The sequence below is a fragment of the Amblyomma mixtum genome, chromosome 4 (assembly GCF_055824585.1).
Source record: "Amblyomma mixtum isolate Tamu chromosome 4, ASM5582458v1, whole genome shotgun sequence".
Lineage (NCBI taxonomy): Eukaryota > Metazoa > Arthropoda > Arachnida > Ixodida > Ixodidae > Amblyomma > Amblyomma mixtum.
Window position 1 is genome coordinate 8,463,003 of NC_143015.1, and position 20,092 is coordinate 8,483,094.

The 20,092-nt window shown below is 47.6% G+C and overlaps 1 protein-coding gene across 1 annotated transcript; it reads left to right on the forward strand.

Moving 5' to 3' along the window:
- The first annotated feature begins 777 nt into the window (after window positions 1–777).
- LOC149345630 (uncharacterized) lies at window positions 778–10,288 on the forward strand. Its single transcript, XM_089541168.1, has 4 exons — window positions 778–1,663; window positions 8,535–8,641; window positions 9,370–9,639; window positions 10,181–10,288. The coding sequence occupies exons 1-4, from the start codon at window positions 778–780 to the stop codon at window positions 10,286–10,288; spliced, it is 1,371 nt and encodes a 456-aa protein (XP_089397294.1).
- The last annotated feature ends 9,804 nt before the right edge of the window (window positions 10,289–20,092 follow it).

Sequence of the window (20,092 nt, forward strand, 5' to 3'; positions counted from 1 at the left end):
ATGGTTAATTACTGATTAATGCCTGAATACTAATTAACTGCTAATTAAGCTTAAGCTTAAGCTCCGCCTTTAGGAGTGGAACGCGACAGCGTGTTGTAGCGCTGCCAGGGAGTCCACGGAACGCCACCACCCGTTCGGCGCGATGCCTTGCCGTTTCAACGCAACGGTTTTTGAGGAAAGGAAATGGCGCAGTAAATCTCTGTCATCTCGGTGGACACCTGAACCGCACCGTAGAGGAACGGAGGAAGTGGGAGTGAAAGAAGAAAGACGAAGATGGCCCGTAATGAAGAAAATGAAAATTGTATTTGAGGAAAGAAAATTACGCAGTAACTGTCTCACATATCTCGGTGGACACCCGTCAAAATTCAGGGGGGGGGGGCACTTTTTTGACTTAAAGTGTGGTCACTGATGTGTGGTTAAGATGTTAAGCTTCGCCTCTAAGAGTGGAACGCGAGAGCGTCTTGCAACGCTGCCAGGGAGTCCATAGAACGCCATCGCCCATTCGGTTCTACGCCTCGCTCGTCGGTAAATTGGTTTTTGAGGAAAGGAAATGTATTTCTCTGTCATATCTCGGTGGACACCTAAACCTCGCCGGAAGGGAAGGGAGGAGTATGGCAGTGAGCGAAGACACCGTATTCACTAGACGTGCCTTTGTTCATTCCAAACCATCGAGCTGGCATGGCGGAGCTCGATGGAGCTGGCATGGCGGAGGTTCATTCCAAACCATCGTGCTGGCATGGCGGAGTGAGAAGCCGTTCTGTGCGGCTGTGCTTCAACATGCTCCTTGCTGGAAACAGCGCATCGGCCGTTGGCCGAGGTCTACCGACGTCTCAGGGCACTACGGACTCGTACAAAGTTGTACTTCCCCGATTGCCTACCGGTAATGTTGTCCTTAATACCGTTTTCCTGCATGCTGACCTTAAGGGTCGCCCATACCGAGCACCTGACTTCCGTGATGCACTCGCACAGATATTGGATCTCCGGGAAATTTTGTGCATTGGTCAATACCAAATGAGCCACGTGTGGATGGTTACCTGCGAGAGTAGTTCCTCCAAACAGAAGCTTGTTAACAAAGCGGAGTTTCCTGTCAAAGGACTGCGGTGCTTGGTGTTTGACCCGGATACTAAGAACGTCAAGGTTAAGCTCCTTTGGCTTCCCCGCTATATGGAACACCGGAGGATTGTGGAAGCATTAGAGCCTTATGGCACGGTTCAGTCTGTGGAGCGTGAAAAGTGGCGGTGCCCAGGGATGGAGCATATGGAAACGTCGAACCGTGAAATCTCCCTCACACTCAAGGATGGAGTGTCAGCAAGCACAATCCCACACACACTTAATGTTTATGGAGTGCAGGCATTAGTCCTTATCCCAGGGAGACCTCCACTGTGCCTCCGATGCAGCCGGGTTGGGCATGTACGGCGCCAGTGTCGCACGCCTCGGTGCACCCAGTGCCGACGCTTTGGCCGTACTGCGGAGAACTGTGTCTTGAGTTACGCTGACAGGCTGCGTCAAGGCCAGTGGTCACGGGAAGATGACGTGGCATCAGAACACATCATGGATGTGTCTGAGGTTGTCGACGCGACCGGAGAACTAAGTCGTGAGCATCGAATAGATGGGGAACAGAAGACTTCAACACCTGAAATCAACACGGAATCTGAAGCGACTGGCCATCTAGCATCCGCGCCTCCAGAACGAAAACCGCCGGACCCGGGCCCCTCCGTGAGTGCTACAGAGACTGTTGTGCTTGCTGCACAGGAACACCTCGTCGCCAACGTCCGGATATGCCTCCTGTGGAGTCAGACGAGGCGATACAGCCAGTGAATGCTCGCCGATCCTCCTCTGTTGCTGATTCTGCTTCGTCGTTGGAGGGTAACGGTGAGCCGTGTGTGGCGTCGATCTCTGGCGTGTCCGGTTCTCTGTCGGCTGTCAGTGTGGCAGCGAGTGATGTGCTCCCCTCGAGTTCGTGGGCCGAGGCCTTCGCTGTCTCAGAGGAAGACATGGACAGCACTGCACCTTTGAAACGTCCAGCAGATGCTGACGAGGTGTGTATCGATGGCGCTGACCACAAGGCACAATGTGTAGAGGCCACGGGAAGGGTGGCGTTAAAGAGGAGGGCGATGTCTGCCCGAGAGGCCGCCAATTTGGAGGCGGGCCACCCCATTCCAGGGGATGGCGTTTGTTAAGACTGGCACCAAAAATGGCGAGCGTCGCAGCATATCAAGTCGCTACCCTTAACGTTAGGGGTATGCGTAATCGTAGGAGGCAACAGCAGATACGGCATCTCTTAAAGAAATGGAATGTGTGTGTGGCCGCTATCCAGGAAACAAAGTTGTCCTCTGATGAAGAGACAGCAGCTGCTCTCGAGCCTTTTTTGTCGGAATACAACATTATTGTTAGCCACGCGAGAGGCTTATCAGGAGGTTGTATGCTATTCCTGGCGAACACGCTAGAGATGACAGCCTTGTCTTATTGCATAGATGACGAGGGGAGACTTATATGCTGTGATCTCACAATTTCAGGTGTACAGTGGCGGATTATTTGTGTTTACGCCCCCACAAAGCAGCGCGAGAGAAGGCTCTTCTTTCTGTCATTAGTTGAACATTTCTGCACGGACCGCAAAATTATATTGTTGGGAGATTTTAATTGCGTTTGTAGGGATGAGGACCGATCAGTGGTATGTAAGAGATACGACCCTAGTGCTGCATTACTTACCGACTTGGTTTCTGAATATAGTCTTGTGGATGTGGGACAGGAAAAAGGCGACTGCATACATTTCACTCATTTTCAGTTTTCCTCTAATCCTCGCCTTGACAGAATTTACGTTTCTGTAGACGCGTTAGCAAGTCTGTTTGGCTACTGGGATCGCCCCATCTTCTTCAGTGACCACTGTATGGTGTCTCTTCAGATAGGGAGGTACACTCGGCATGTACTTCACCCTCGATGGGAGTTGTGGAAGATGAATAACTGTCTGCTCTCAGACGAAATCTTTCAGCGTGCTGTCCCTACTTGTTTGAAGGACGTATGGCCACGCCGTGATCTGTCCGTTTTTCAAAAGTGGGATTTGTTTAAACAGGAGATCAAAAACTTGGCAATTGAGGCCTCAGCAAGAATCGCTTTTCTGAAGAGACACCACCTTCGTGAGCTTGGGCGCACCCTAACGGAGTTACATGAGCTAGAGAGGGTAAGCCCGGGTGCCTATCTCGAAGAGATTAATAACGTAAAAGCAGAGCTTCAACAATTTGCGACAGAAAGATATAAGGGGGCCTTGATACGATCTCGGTCCCGAAGGTTTCTTGATGAGCATTCTTCTCGTCGGGCCCTGAGTGATGAAAGAGAGAATGCTCTTGCGAAGGAAATATTGGAAATTCAGTATGGTGATTGCACATACAGCGATGCGCCTGGTATTCTTGCTGCTTTCTTCGACTATTATCGAAAGCTGTTTGGTAGTTGCGATGATCCAAATCAGGGTTTCGATTACAGTTCCTTACTCGGAAACTTCCCTCGACTAGACGATGAGAAGTGTGCTATAGTGAAGGGACCTATCACTTTGGATGAAATTCAATCAGCCATTTCTGCCCTGCAGAGCCAGAAATCTCCTGGGCCAGATGGTATTACTACCGAATTCTATAAAACTTTTTCGCCTTGCCTAGTGCCTGTTTTGATGGAAGTTTTCCAAGCATCTTATGATGTGGGTGTCCTGCCTCCCACTTTCTATTCTGGGCACACAATATTAATTCCCAAAAGCAAAGATACTAATCGGTTGAAAATTGTTGAGGGATATCGCCCAATTTCTCTCTGCAATGTTGATTACAAAATTTTTGCCAAGGTTCTTAGCAGTCGTCTGCAGCTCGTCATTATGAACTTGATAGGTTCGCATCAGGTCTGTGGTATTAGAGGCCGTAGTATTCAAACACATATCCATATAGCACGTTCAGTATTCGAGACAATATCAGATGAGACAGGCCAAGTTGCTCTGATTCAAATTGACTTGGCGAAGGCTTTTGATAAAGTTCGGCACGATTTCTTGTTCGCGGTCTTGGAGTATGCAAATATTGGTGACGTCTTGCTCAAAGGCATAAGGCTGTGCTATAAGAACTCCTATACAAGGGTTATTGTTAATCAGGAGCTAACGAAACCAATACCACTAGAAGCATCTGTTCGTCAAGGATGTCCACTGTCTCCATTGTTGTTTGCCCTATATCTGGAACCCCTCTGTCTCAGTATAATTAACAGCGCAGCTATCCGTGGTTTCTCTCTGGCTCAATGTGAAGTTAAAGTTTTAGCCTATGCTGACGATGTCGCCCTCTTTTGTTCTGACAAAAAGAGTGTACTTGAGGCTCTAAACTTGACTAAACAGTTCTGTGATGTGTCAGGCGCGGCTCTTAATTTAGAGAAATCCAAAGGCTTTTGGTTGGGTTATTGGGGAACTAGGCCAAGCCAGTTCGGTGGCATATGCTGGGACAGTAGCCCTCTTGAGTACCTAGGCGTTCCGCTGCACCAAGTTCGCAACAGTACAGCCTACTGGGATTCACAAATTGTAACTCTACGGCGGCAAACACAGGCTTGGATGGGTAGGCAACTCTCAGTGTTTGCGAGGGCACAGGTCTGTAACATATTTTTGTTTTCAAAGCTCGCGTATGTCCTTCAAGTCCTGCATTGTGCGAGGAGGAAGGTGCAAGCAATACACAGAATATTTGCAACATTCGTTTGGCGCTCTCAATGGGAGCCCATGAGGCGTGACAACCTGTTCCTTCCCTTAGAGGGTGGTGGAGTGGGTCTTGTTCACCTGTTCGTGCATCAACTTGTTTCCCGTTTTTTTCTTTTTAAAATCGGCAAACCACCCGTTTCTGGTAGCTGTGCTCATTAGGCGGCTTAGTTTTCATTTGCCTTACTTATTCGCACCGACTGTGCAGGCTCGTGAGGGGACTTTGTGGGGATTCCTCAAGGAGGTTGCTGACACTTTCAATTTCCTCACTGTGCGCTTCTCTTTAGATTACCTGTATAGCCTCTCGAGAAAACAGATGACCCAGGCTCTCACTGAGTCTTTGTTCCCTACACCATTGTATCGGCAGCCTTATCTGGGGTCTTTGGACATCAGTGTTCTAAAGCGTGTTAGGCGGATGTGCATTCAGGCAGCCGCTAAAACGTTCTTTTTCAAACTACACACAGCGACGCTGCCTGTCAGGACATTTCTTAATGACAAGGGGATGTTTGTACCTTGGAATGTGAATTGCCGTCTGTGTAACGTGCCTGAGACAATTGATCATTGCTTTATCCTGTGCCGTGATGCCATGTTTTTTTGGGACATACTACAACGAACTCTCAAGAAGGACATTGAAATTACACCGTACACTATTAGATTTCTGCCTGTTGACAAAAACTCTGTTGTGCCTTATGATCTGTTTATGTTGATGGGACTATTCACTCTTTGGAAAAGCCGTATGATGGACAGACATGCCGAGCCACCAAGATCGTCCAAATCTGTGTTTCGTGAACAGTGTGCTTTGGTGAGGAGTGTATATGCTGCACGCGAAGAACCTCCAAGCTGGCTGCCGTGCCTAGATGCATGTGTGTGCCTCCCTGAATTTTGATGTTTTGATGGGGATGCAGTGTTGTGTTAGGGCAATGGCGGGCTCCTATTAAGCAGCCCGGCAACTTGAGACGCGATCCAGTCTGATTGAAGTTTTCCTCCATTTTACGCATGTTCTTCCATGCAATAAAGAAAAAAAAAAGAGCTGGCATGGCGGAGTGGATAGCATGCTCGTCTCGCACTCCGAAGACCGGGGTTCGATTCCCGAGCTCGACCAATTTCTTACTAGGTTTTATTTATTTATTTGGCCTGACTAGAGAAGTTAATTAGGCTAATTGGGTAATTAAGCAATTAACTAAGCTCAGTCCCACTTACTTGGAGCATCACTATATGGTCCCTTCAATTGGTTGCCTGGTTACTAGCCAAAGTACAATTGGCCCCGTTTGAAATTGGCGCACTGTGACGTCACGACCGTTTCGACCAACTGAAAAGCGTGACATTCTCTGTCGACAACTGCTGCTTACAACGATGAGACATTAAAGGCTTTCGCCTTAATAGACACGGGAAACACTCATTGTACGCCGGCCGGCATGATGGATGTAATGCGCTGGACCAAGTAATGCATAGTAACGGCGCCTCGCGCCATGTGTTCGCCCGACATTACATTGCCTACGGGATTGGCCTATTCACCAATTACTGGGAAGATAAAGAAGGAATCCTGCACATGCGTTCCCTGTCGAGCTGCTGAGCTCCCTGTTTCATCCGAAAGGTTTACTCACGAAGACGCACTTAGCGCACAATAATGCACGCAAGCAAACCAAGAGATGCGCTACACAGAGTTCTACTAAGGCGCTCAATCCCCCCCCCCCCCCCCCTTTGTTCATGTGCAAACAAGCTTGCTACAACAACATGTAACCACGAGATAAAAATCCACCTAAAGGTACTCACCGATCTCGTTTATCTTCCCGTGCGCTGCCGGGCAGTGTCCGCAGTACTCGCACTTCAGTTTAAATTCCGGTAAAACCATGTACTACGGGCAGACACAGTTATCTTCACTGCACCGCCCGTGCAAGGCGCCAAACACGTCCCTGCTGCTGGCAGCCATCTTGACTTCTATCTCATCGTCCACTCGTGAAACGAGATGACGCATCTTTGGCGAGCGCCTTCGCAGTTATTCTCCTTCTCCTCCTCCTCTCTCTGAGAGCTGCGCACGCGGCCCGCGCCAACCGTGCTGCCGCAAGCGAAAGGCGGACAGAGTAGCGAAGCTCCCACGAAGAGGCTACGCACAGTTTCCGTACACACTATCGCTCTCGGGAAGTGAGAACGAACTCTCTTGCGCCGTCACGTGGACTCTTGAGTGCGCGCGTGCCTGCTCGCTACAGCCCCGCGCTTGACAGCTCCGATGCCCACATGGTCTCGAAATTGATGTCATCCGTACCGCTGGCATCTTTTCGCTACCTCGGGCCTTTCTTTAAGAAGCTGAGATCCAATCCTCTCCGCATTCTATGGACGTAACATGCAAGAAGTCCGATCACAACATTTCCAATCCTTGTTAAAGGGCCTAATTGGACGATATTTAACCTTAGAATAACACAGCTACTTTATGCTTCCTTGCTAAAAATCATGCACCGAGCTTATGTCGCTGGAATTATTTAAAACGTGCCATAACACGACGCGCATTAAAAGCTTCTACTTCATTCCGCATATACGATGCACATGCTAACACGCTTTTTGCTTTACAGCGGTGCGCACAAAGGATACTCGTTTCGCGGGCTCCGCAATGCAAATGCAAGTGGTAAAAGATGGCGGCAGCGAGAAAACAGCCGACCCGGCTTCCCCGCCTTCCGTCTTGTCGGGAGGCGCCGCAATGCGGGAAAAGCACGCAGTGGCCTTGAAAAAGAAACAAGGTTTTTTTTTTTTTTCGTTTCAACGGGATCGCCGCGCCAATTATAGGTTACCGTAGTCTGAGAGGTGCGTTTTATCGGTTACAAAACCAAAAAAACCGGTTTTGGGCATTTTTTTTCTATGGGTTACAAGGCAGCTCCATCAGCAGTAACTTATAAAACGCACCTCTTGAGTCGTTGTAACCTATGCATCGGTCAAGAATAATCAAAACATCAAAAACACTCGCGCTGTAACGCTTATTTTAGACGAATTTATTGTGTGTAACTCCTATATAGGTAGCTTTATGGGTTACCGGGATTAGAGTGTACCAGGCTAGGGCTGACGTTTTCGCCCCAAGGAATGGCACCATCAGACATCACTGCGGAGCTGAAGCTCTGGCTACAGCGGGCTAGTGCGGCGCCTCTGAAGCCACATCAGCGTCAGGTGGTGCTCCGGACATACCTACTGCCACGACTTATGCGCCGCGTGGTGCTTGGACCGGCATCTTCAAAACTGTTGACGAAACTCGATAAGACTACCCGAGCAGCTGTGCGACGTTGGCTACACTTGCTGCACGACGATACGCACTCCATCTTTTATGCGGCTATTGAAGATGGCGGGCTAGGGATTTTTTCGTTTCGGGCCACGATACCCTTCTTGAAGCTGAAGCGTCTGAATGCACTACGGGACTGAACGAATGCATCTTGTACAGTGCTGGCAGAGATTCCGTACATGATTGACATGATCGCTAGGGCACAGAAGATGATTACCTACAGTGGAACGGCCCTCTCTTCTGGGAAACTGGTCAAAGTGTTTTGGAGGAACGAGTTGTACACCAGCACAGACGGTGCATCCCTCCGGGGTGCTGGAAATTCCCCAGGCGCCAACAGTTGGCTCCGGGAAGAAACACACCTTTTAAGCGGCCGCGATTTCATAAATGTAGGGAAGTTTCGGTACAACGCTATGCCTGTTCTTGCCCGCACCACAAGGGTCAGGGATGTTCCTAAAACCTGTCGGGCTGGCTGTTCGGCCGTTCAGACACTAGGTCACGTTACACAGATGTGTCATAGAACTGACTAATCCCGGGCCTCGCGGCATGATTCCATTGTGCGGTATATTGCAGAGCGTGTACGTGAGCTTGGCTTTGAGATCGAGCTGGAGCCCCATTTCCTGGTCAAACAGGGCACAAAGCTCTCGGACCTGGTCCTGGCCCTTCTGGATGCCCAAGTGGTAGGGGGGAAGGGGGTTACGTTCTCACAGGCCCATGACATCAACGCCCTTTAGTATGTAATCCCAGAACTGATCCAACAACTGCCAGATAGCTGGAAACCCATTCTTTTCGCGGTAACCATCTCTTACCGCGGTGTTTGGGCCGCAGCTTCAGTTAAAATCCTCAGAAAGCTTGGTTTTGCGCAGCAAGACTTTAAACTACTAACTCTCCGCTGCCTGCAAGGGGGGGGGGGGGGCGGGGGGGGAGGGTTCAGGCCTTCAGACGTCACCAACAGATGACGGCCTTTAGAAGGTCCTGATTATGGAGCCCTTTTCTCATGATTAGCTCTCCACCTACTAACACCCGGTCCTACTGCCGGTACACAGTAGTAATACGACCTTCTCTCAGCGCGTGCGACGTCTCGATTTGACTATCGCGGCGCATTAGTCTTCTCGAAGGCTGCCCAGCATGATGCTTTGCACTAAGGACAATGTTCCCTGGTGGCCTTCGGAAGGGGCTAAGGCCGGAGGTGGGAATGACCGCAAAAAAGAAATAGCCAAATGCCTCGCCAAATTGTCGCGGTGCGCAACACAACCCCGCTCACGGGTGCATATTACTAAAGCTCGGTTGCCCTTCCCGCGTCCGAGCTTATGCTCACGTCCGCGACGGTAACTCTAGTACCTAAAGGTGCTTGAGGCTAAAGGCAAGGAAGAGTGAACCTGGGAGGTAAGTCTGTACACTTTCGCAGGCCGCTGACATCAGCGAGGGCAAGTTCTCTGCGCTGGCACACTGTGTCATGCGCAGTGATAAGGCTTGGCACGTATTGAAAACAAGGAAAGAGCAACCCGGCAGCCGAGAGGCTGTCGGCCCAAGCATGATTGCCAGGAGCCTTCAATTGGAGAGTCGGCCTCCGAGACCTTCTGGATGTGACCTGTGCTGCCTGCTGTCCATGGCGGCGGCAGCGTACCTCTGCGGTGCTGGAATTCCTGCAGTGGCCAGTGGCTTCCTGATGGTGGCTGTACTGCCGTACGGATCTCCCGGCTTCAGAAGCCACACTGCAAACCACAGAGTCCTGCAAGACACCCCTAAAAAAAGGGCGTTGTCTGCAGGATGGTTGTGTCGGCGGACAGAGTGCCGGGTCAACCCGTGTGTGTAAGGCGGCCCGGGATTCGCTCTCAGAAGCTTCAGCTACTGCTCGTTCTTGAAAGTAGCCAGTGTGTCACTACATGTCTGCTACTGCTTGAAGTTGAATGCAGCATGATGATGTATTTGATGATGTTTTCTATCTTCTTGGGTTCAGGTGGCCCTCTTTTCATTGGGGGCGCTGATGTGTGGTGGTTGCCAGTACGGGCCACGTATTTGATGTTTTGGTGGCTGAGCTATGACGAGGCATAAGCTTTGATCAGGTGGACCACCTTGGGTAAGAGGCCATCCAGATGTGGGCACGCCAAACTCCTCTTACAGCCGGCCGACATTAAGTCCTCAATGGCTCGTCGAGCCCTGCAATAGGGACGCCGCAAGGTAAGACCCAAAGAAAGTTCGTGGTCGTTGTGTCGCAGGAGGCCTGCATGCCGCGGAGAGGAGGTGCCCCCGCCTCGAACTGCCGGGAATCAGAATGGAACCTTGCGCACACCGTGGATGCTGTCCAAAGTTGCAGCCAGTCTTGAAAGAGAGTACAAATACGCATAAGTCCCATACTGACGGGGACGGCACACTGGTGTCCTCGTTGGGGGCGCCTGGCTCCCCTTCACTGGGTGAGTGGAAATGTGTAATACTGCACCTCTCAGTATGCATAAGGTGCCTTGAAATCTCTTGCCAATAAAGAAGGCGGCAAAGTGGGCGGCGCGGTGGTGCACCTACTGTCCCACTGGCGGGAGGTGGGGAGGACGCCCAACAAAATAGCCAAATGCCTCGTCATCTAATTAGTGACGCACATGAATGGCTAGTCTCTCCGCGGGTACATCAGCCACTTGCACACCGAATCATTTGTTTAGCGACACGGATTGAGCTCAACTTCTTGCGAATCGTCGAACTCGACAATGGCTTACGTCTGAATTAAAGCACGAAATATGTACTCAAACATTAAACGCTGCGAAATTCAAAAATTGTAAATGCACGCTGTTGCCTTCAGTTGCCGAAGTACTTGAATTCGATGACAGCACTACCACTCACTAGCTGCGAAATGTCGCTACACGTGCTGCAGTGTAACGAACTCGCATGCCCGGCATTTATAAAATCTCACGTGGACGGGGAAGGTGGTCACATGCCGCGATGTTCAACGGCGGTGCCTGCAGAAGTAGCAGCGTTCAGTGCAGCTCCGAGGACGCTCCAGGGATGACACTTTTTAAACTTTTTTCCCTACCGTTTTCTTGTTTACAACGTTTACGAAACTCATAGTGAAGGTCTGTAAGTGTTTCCTAATTGTCGCAATCCCAGCTGGGGGGATAATTTTTTCAACTTCCTGCCGGAGCTGCATTGCTGCTAAGATCAATGCCGACTTCTGCGGGATAAATTGTCGTATATTGATTAGAAAGTACATATATATATATATATAAGATGAGACCAGACATTTTGGCCCCAGATTTTAGTCCTAGTGCCAAAAAATAGAATTTACCTGTAACCAAAGAAAAATCCTCGCTTGTATCTTGTTCTTCCACTGCACCTTAATTTTTTTTTTTTTTGCCATTTGACAAAGTGTTTAATGCGGTGAAGCAAACGAAGGGCTCTTGTAAAAACCTATTATTTATTCCCAGAAAACGAAATTGTCTTCTGCCCCGCAACCGGACGACGCAGTGGTGCGTTCGCAAGTCAAAATAAGCCTAAGTAGTGTTTGGAGTACGTCTCGTGCGCTAGTCGGAGAGATATCGGAAGTCGGTAGCCCATAAGCTTGTCTTAACATTTTGTATCGTCACAAAACGACTTCTGAACTTCCTGAAAGCTCACGTCGATTAGCAAGCTGCTTTTGTCCACAGGCAAACTGACTTTGGCCTTTATTTTTCATCTTCATACCGGCCGCTTTGGCCGCGTTCGGTGGAGGTGAATCGCAGGAAGCGCCATTGCTGTGCGATGGTCTAAATTAATTTGGAGCCCTCGACTACGGCGTCCCCACAGAGCCCACATGTTGCTTCAGGGTATTAAACTCTAATGCACTTTTGTTCTCAGAAAAATGCGCCACATTAGTAAAAAAAAACGTGGGCAGATGAACAGAACGTCTACTCTAAGCGCGTAGAACAGAGGGCAAAATAATTGTCTAGAACAACGAGCTGTTTGTCTTCCCGACTGCAGAAGCGGCTCTCCGTGCAGCGATGATTTGTAAAGGAAGAAAATAAGGTGTTATGAGTCAGGTACTGCTCCCACCTTGCACATTTTGAACCCGGTGCTATCGCTAGGTGACGCATGTGAAATGAGGAACGGGATTAGAGCGCGCAGCTCACGTCTTCTATAGACAAGAAATTTGGGCTCTTTCGTGTATCGTAAGTCTCATTCCTCCCGAGTGTGCTTTTGTTACTCCTCGGCCGGTCTGTCACATTCTTTTCCAAATTAAGTAACCCACTAGCCCACTTTCTTGCCTCGTTGAAGTTCTGAAGCCATTCGCTAATTCATGCGCATCCTCCGTTCCGCAGGGGTCGTTATGCCTAAGCTAGAAGAAAAGGCGCACGCAAGCGAGAAAGCGTACCAGCAGACAAATGCAACCTTTGATAGGCCTCAGACGGCTATGCCAAAATTAAACGTAGGCGAAGGAAATGGTTGCTATTTAACATGAACAGAAATTTCAGCAAGAAGCATGTAGCAGTTATTCTGATAACCGTACCATGCGTCCCGTTTTGACGGCTTCGGTATTGGTAACGATGAGGGTACCAGCAGAATGCCTGCAGAGACAGATACGCCTGAAGAAACTTTACATGACTTTTCTGCAGGCATAAAACATGATCAAAGAGGTTTGCTATCCTCACCAATTACAGGTCCTCCAGTTGTTGAGACTAGCTGCACCGATCGTGACAAAATCCATACTCAGGTGTTGTAATCACTGATTTCGTTGGAGCACTGAGGCGCTAGGCGCTTCAGCAGAACACAACATAAAGCGCTTTCACATCGCTGCTAAAGATACTCAAATCTAACATAGTGGTCTCTGCTACTCTTCCAAGTGATGCTCGTACCTTGTTGCAAACACCCGGAAATACGCATCATAATTCACAAGTAGTTGAGATGCCCCCTGGCAAGTACTGCCATTTCGGTCTGAAGCAACAGTTAAGACTCGCCCCTTTCTCAAGTGGCTGCCAGTGCTTAGTTGTTGATTTCGACAAAACGTCCCCTTTCGTCACTGGGATTTTTGCTGGGCCACCAAAACCGGCTTCGGCTAAAGGCTTCTTGGACCCGTTTTTGAATGAACTCAAGCAACTAATGTCAAATGGGATGTGCACCAAAGGACGACAAGTTCAAGTTTGTTTACAACTTCAGCTGAGACGCACCAGCACGTTCTTTTATCTTTGGCGCTAAGGGTCATATGATCTATTTTAGATGCCCAAAGTGCACTGCTCAAGGAACTTACACAAACCGACGGATTGTTCTCGCCCTTAAGAAAAAAATTGACGTTAAAGACTAATGATTCCTTCCGGCGGCAGACTTACCCAGATCATCACAATGAAACATTTATGCTCACAGCTCTGCCAATCGATTGAGTATACACAGCTTCGCTTGATTACATGCGTCTGCTTTGCCTTGGACTCTCAAGAAACTTCAGAATGTACGGGTGTGTGGACCTTTGCATATACGCCTTGGACCTCAGCACCAGCACCGGAAGGAGCTATCTGATGTAGATGTTTCCTTTGCTGAACGCATGCCAAGCGAGTTTCCGCGGTAAAGAAGGAGCATAGCAGAAGTTTATTTCATTTAATTCCATTTATTGTTTCCTTACAGGCCCGAAGGAATTGCATACGAAGTTTATAGGTGGAAAGCAACAGAGTTGAGGTTTTTTCCATTCCATGCTGGGCCTTTGGCCCAGCATGGAATCGATGTTGCCTCGATGTTGCCTCGATGGAATCGATGTTGCCTCGACCACTGTACAGTAGCAATTTCCTTAACCTTCACTGACATGCCCTCCTTGTTGCAAGTCCGGATCTTTCGAATAAGATCTCAACTATACAGAGCGACTTTTCTCCCACTTTGTGAAGATTTTTGCTGAACTGCAATGCACGTACTTCACCATGCCTCGTTGTGTTTTTCGTGTCTGTATAAATATGACCATGGCCATACTTTCTTGTCCCCCCCCCTTAATAAATGCCCAAACCAGGGCCCTTAAGGGATAATAAATGATGATGATGATGATGAACTCTGCGAGGAAGATCAACTAACATACAATGTACACTGTGTATTGAATCTGGGAACTAACGCCCGAAATGAGGCTCCACTAGAAAGTATCGCTGCATTTCCTAATGAAAATAACATGCAATTCCTTTAACGCCTCCTGAGAAGCCCCAACACTCATACTGCTCAGCTGTACAATCGTTTAAAATAGCGAGAAGGAACAGGCTCGTCTGTCAAGTCTTCACCTGCTTTAACCCCCACACAAGAGCATGTGGATGGTCCGCTTCTAATTTCCTGCAGGTCACCCCTGCACAGACTTTTCAAGTTTCCCAGTTTTGTACACGGTGTAGGCGCAGCTGACAACTGTTGCATGATTAATAATGCCATTGTAGTCATTGAAAGTTTTGCAAGCCTTTCGTTATTGGCCGTGAATAAAGGTGAAGAAAGATTTTTTCACAAGCCATTCAGTTCAGGTGCTAATGGCATTTTCATTGTTTGAGCTTTCTGACACAAAAGGTTGACCACTTATAAACATCCGTAAGCTCTAGTCCGGTTGCTTATATGAAGAAATGGACCCAGGCCCACCACTTCGCAGAAGATGGTAGTTATGCCACGACTGCACATAGCTTCACTTTCACAGACACGCCGGTCTCATAGTCCCCATTTTGATAACTCCAAGTGTAGTTTTGTTTTCTATGTAAACAGTACACGGGCCTCTGGCATTTCGCCTCCATCGAAATGTAAGCGCCGAGGCCGGCATCGAACCAGTGCATTTTAGGTGAGAAGCCGAGCACCACAAGCACTGAGGCACTGCGGTGTCTCTTGAATTGGGAAAATACGTCCTGATTGACGGCCGTCTAGCGAAGCAATGTAACGCGACAATAAGAACATATGCAAGCGTAAAGCATGCGAAGAAAACTGGCTACGAGATCCACTGGGAAGAAGCAGAGGTAGTGAGAAGTAAAAAGAATGCTCCAGCCCACCGAAACCTGGAGTCACTTATCATCCAGACAACGCGTGACACACTAAACAAAGACGATAGTACCCTGCAGCTCATCTATGCGAAATCAATAAAAAACACTACTAATTGCTACAAACATTAGAGGCGTCCAACTGGTTGCCTCACTGTGAACAAGGGAGCCGTAGCCTTCCCGAAGCATCACTTGTTTTCGACATGGTCAGTAACCACAGAACTACATCAGCAGTAGGTAAATTTTTAGAGTTCTTGATGCTGACAGCTTTCACAAGCTTCTTGGAATTGTTTCTATAGACGCATAACAAGGCGCGTATAGCTACCCACGTAGGAAGTATGGATGGACTGAAGGTAGGCTAAAAATGAGTTTCAAGTTGGGTGCTGTGTTTGCTCAGTCCAACTCCTCTCTCTTTTACGTCTGCTTGTACAATTCACCATGTTATGAAGGGTGATTGTTGGGCCTCTACAGCAACCATGCTTGCTTTAGAGACTGAACAACAGAAAGGCACTATTATTCTGGCTTTTACTGGGAAACGATTACTGCATCATGCACCCCTACTGAGGCGACAGGTAGGCTTCAACATTGCTTGCATTGTGGGCCCTTCTATGGGCCAGTGGTATGGTGTGTACATGTTTTCCTCTTGTTCATATAAAAGCATAATTAGGAGCATATTAACCTGGGCTAGGAATGCCAGTGTAGGCTACAAGTGAGTTTCAAGATGTGGACTCTAACTGCTCATCTTGACATCAATTTCTATTCTACTGTTTTTAGGATAAACGATGGTTTGTAGATCTTTACAGTATACACGTGGCCTTTGAAGACTGAACAGCAAGGTGCCATTTTCCTGGCTTTCACTGAGAAACATGTTCAGAACTATGCATTCCTAATGAAGAAGCAGGTAAGCTGCAACCCTCTGCTTTGTCAACCCTTTTCTTGACTTTCGCTCTTGTTTCTGTACGGTATGGGAGAGGTGAGTTTCGAGATCGGCAATGTGGCGGCTCGTCCGAGCGTCTCTTTCTGTTCTGTCTGTTTGTAGTGCTATCCATTTCATAAAGAATGGTTATTACGCCTTTGCAGTATGCATGCTGCCTTAGGAGACTGAACAATAATACAACATTTTGGGCGAGTTGGTTACCTACATTCATTATTACAGCGCAAAGACGGCACAGAACAAGAAGGGGACACAACAGCGCTGACTGTCAACTAAGTTTTATTCGAGACCAGTAGGGTTTTTATACACCTGGCGATCAGAACGGGAAAACAAACATACAAGAATAGCTGTAGCTGTAGGCATGCGCAAGGGTACAGTAACGGCGGTTATCCGGCACGTGTCAGATTTCACATTCTAGATACTTCATCTCTTTCTGGGACAATGCCACTGATGGTGCGCTTATGCACTCGTCCTGCAGTCTAATAATCATAGCAGCTTCTATTATTTCTCTTGTTAATGTGTCTCGGTGTTTCCCTATGATACTGCATTGCCTGTACAACGGTTCACATTTATCCTCGCTGTCATCTTCTGCGCTGCAGTCCCTGCAATGTTTGGCTACGTGGCCTGTGGTAGCCACTGTTTGGCCACGTAGCCAAACATTGCAGGGACTGCAGCGCAGAAGATGACAGCGAGGATAAATGTGAACCGTTGTACAGGCAATGCAGTATCATAGGGAAACACCGAGACACATTAACAAGAGAAATAATAGAAGCTGCTATGATTATTAGACTGCAGGACGAGTGCATAAGCGCACCATCAGTGGCATTGTCCCAGAAAGAGATGAAGTATCTAGAATGTGAAATCTGACACGTGCCGGATAACCGCCGTTACTGTACCCTTGCGCATGCCTACAGCTATTCTTGTATGTTTGTTTTCCCGTTCTGATCGCCAGGTGTATAAAAACCCTACTGGTCTCGAATAAAACTTAGTTGACAGTCAGCGCTGTTGTGTCCCCTTCTTGTTCTGTGCCGTCTTTGCGCTGTAATAATGAATGAAAGACTGAACAAGAACAAGGTGCCAGTTTTCTGGCGTTGAATGGGAAGCAATTGCTGAAATATGCACTCCACAACAAGCAGGTAGGCTGCAGCACTCCTCGCAGTGGAGGCCCCTCTTATACCTTTTGCTTTTGTGCATACAGAAACAGGTGGAACCTATCGACCAGTGCTAGGATTGACATAGTTGGCGACAGGTCAGTTTTGAGATGGGTACTCCTGGGTGGCTCCTGCGGTCGTCTCTTTCTATTATCGGTCTATTTGTACAGCTGCCCATATCACAAAGGATGGCTGTTACAACTTTATGCTGTACACATGCTGCCTTCGAGGATTGAACCAGAAGAAGGTGCCATTTTTCTGGCTTTGAGTGAAAAATATTCGCTGAGATTTGCACCCCTAAAGTGACAGGTAGGTTGCAACAATCCTTGCTTAGTGTGCCCATGTCATTGCTTTTGTTCATGTTTGTAAACCGTGTTAGCTGCTATTAAAAATGCTCTACAGGTGAGATTTAGCTCCTGATGCCAATGCTTCTCTCTTTCTTACAATGGATGGAGCTGTCCTTGCCTGAAGCCATAGAAGACTGAATAATATAGGCTGAAATGTTCAGCGATAGCTACCAGTGTTATGGTGTATAAAACTGGAAGGTTTTCAGATGCACAAAAATAAGCACTCCTGCTGTTTGTTTGTTTTTTTCCAATTTCGTAAAATGAGTGAACTTAAGTGAGGGCGCTTTCACACTTCTCCAAAAATCCGTTCGCTCGCCGAAAAAATTACGACCTGTTCACATCTGTTGACGCCCGGGCGAGGCGGATCCGCCGCGCCGCTGCTCTTTCTTTGTTTTGTATGAAGTCAGCGAGATTTTACGACAATTTTGAGATCTCGCAAGAGCTCGCAAGAGCCCCTGCAGTGCTCGCGATTTTTTTTTTCCCCGTCCTATGAAGTCTGCTAGTCTCGCGCCGGTTATTCCCCGTTCCTGGGTTTGCAGCTGCGAACAACTAGCACATTTTTCAAGATGGCTGGCATTGCGGAACAAGAGAAGTTTGTTTCGGCTATCCTCTGCAACTCCTTTACGGCTATGGTAGCAGAACTACAAAGGGCTGAGCATGACGTGGACTACTACAGAGAATAAGTTCACGCAAACTTCGCGGCATTTTATACGAAGAGCTGTGCTGTCATCTCACATTCGTCTTCTCGTCTAGGCAGCTACCTGCGCATGTCGCCCAGGAGCTTCGGTACGCTTGGGAAACTCAATGGGCCCCGTATTGCAAAGAAGGACACGCGATTTCGTTAGGCGATACCTGCGGATCACCGCCTGGAGCAACTTATTAGGTACGAAGAAAAATATTTGCCCTGCTAATTAGGCGCGCGCCCATATTCTTTATTGTAGGCACACTTTTTATTTTGCTCTCTAGAGAAATAAGTTGTCATGTCTGATGCAGTAGTTTGTGAAGAGCGCAGAATAACTTGGAGCCCGAGGAATGTAAAACAATTTGCCTTATTTTTATGGCGTCTAACGAGTTGATACTTAAATTTCAAATGGATTACAGCTGATGTTACAGTATTACCCCGCTATATTAAACTAGTATAAAATAGTAAAACTGTGGTCGGATTTTGCCTTCTCTACACAGCTATGCATTTTTTTGTTTGCGTAAAGACATCTTTAATCAGTTAGGCCTCTGTCCATGACTGTGTACATTGCGCGGACTGATACCGCCGCGGCCCGCAGGCAGTATGGGACTTCTTGGAGCCACAGATCGGTAACGGTGCTATTGCAAGGCCTGCAGCAGCAAGCAAATGGATGTAATTTTTTAACAGTATGGCTTAACCGCGAGGCTTTCAGATGCAAGGAGAAGCGAACTTTTTGAAGGCTTTGGTCATCCCCCTGTTTGTCTCTGCATTATATCCATGCTATACTTTCTCAAGACTGAGTGGAAATCGAAAATGTGATAACATTTCCGATTTCGCCATTATGTGCTAATGACATAAAATGAGTCAATAGCACATAATGATACAAGATAAGGCCGGGAGCTATATTTAAATATTCTTTTTAAACTTACACTCTGTGTTTAGTTTGTTGTCAGTTAATTACCAGAGAGCATACTCACATCCATGCCACCACGAAGAACTGATATATATAAACCACTGATTTAGTAACAATATTTGCTGATTCGAGCAGCTTTACCATAGGTCTCTTTTACTGCATTTCAGTTAGTGAAATAGCTTTTTGAACTCGAGGGAACTGCGAAATGGTACATTTAACATTTTCTTTGGAACCGCAAATGTGCAATATGTTTTCTGGTTGGCAGGGCATCTGCACAGCTGGGATATTTTGCAGGTTTCTGGCAGTTGGAGATGCTCTCCGCTCTTCGTCGTTCAATTTCATGGCTGGCAGATCAACAACATGCACCCTTATCTCAGAGGTTTGCCCCGCCATTTGGGAAATTCTCGCTCCTTTGTACATTGGAACACCATCAACTTCAGGTGAATGGTTAAGTAATTCCTTGTTTTCTGTGCTTTGTACACATTTGGTAGAGCCTGAACCCCTGACGGCGTCAATAAAATGTAACTTAGGCACTGAAGCCTTCCTGCTGGTGCGGTGAAAAATGAAGTAAACATTTTTTGTCTTTTTTGTTTTATTTACTCATTTTGTAAAGAGGCAATTCGCACAACTAATGTGGACAACCACAGTCTTTTTTAGAACGCTACTGCTCAGCAGACCAGCGATCGTGAGCGCCAACCCGAAGTTCGTCAGCTTAGTCTTCGACTTATTTATTTATTTATACACGATACCCATAAAGGTCTACACGACTGAGGCTATTACATAGGGGGGAAGGGGGTACCTGTGATAGGCCATAATACCGGGCAGTGAGACCATAAAAACAAAACAAAACACATCATGTGGCATTGGGATAAAAATTATAACTCATTTTAATTCCCAATTCCGAATGTAAAGGCAAAGCAAAACAGTTACCTGAGCAGCAGACACTGAAAAAACTATTACCAGCTAATGCGAATTTTCGGTGCGAGTTGTCTTCCTTGTGATGATGCATAAGGCATTACGATACGAGTATAAACATGTTGTATTCCGCTATGACCGTTAAATAACTTATAATAGAATTTTCTCGTGCGGTTTCAACAGCTGAACGATGGCTGTTGACGTCAATGTCACTACTTCACTGCATCGTCATCACTGATTCACTTCTTCGTCAT

Bases quoted from the DNA above. Each gene is read 5' to 3' on its own strand.
- LOC149345630 (XM_089541168.1), top strand. From the start codon at position 778: ATGCTCCTTGCTGGAAACAGCGCATCGGCCGTTGGCCGAGGTCTACCG. The intron at 1,664-8,534 runs GCCATCTAGCAT...GGTATATTGCAG, and splicing joins CACGGAATCTGAAGCGACTG to AGCGTGTACGTGAGCTTGGC. The intron at 9,640-10,180 runs GTACTGCCGTAC...GTTGTGTCGCAG, and splicing joins GTGGCTTCCTGATGGTGGCT to GAGGCCTGCATGCCGCGGAG.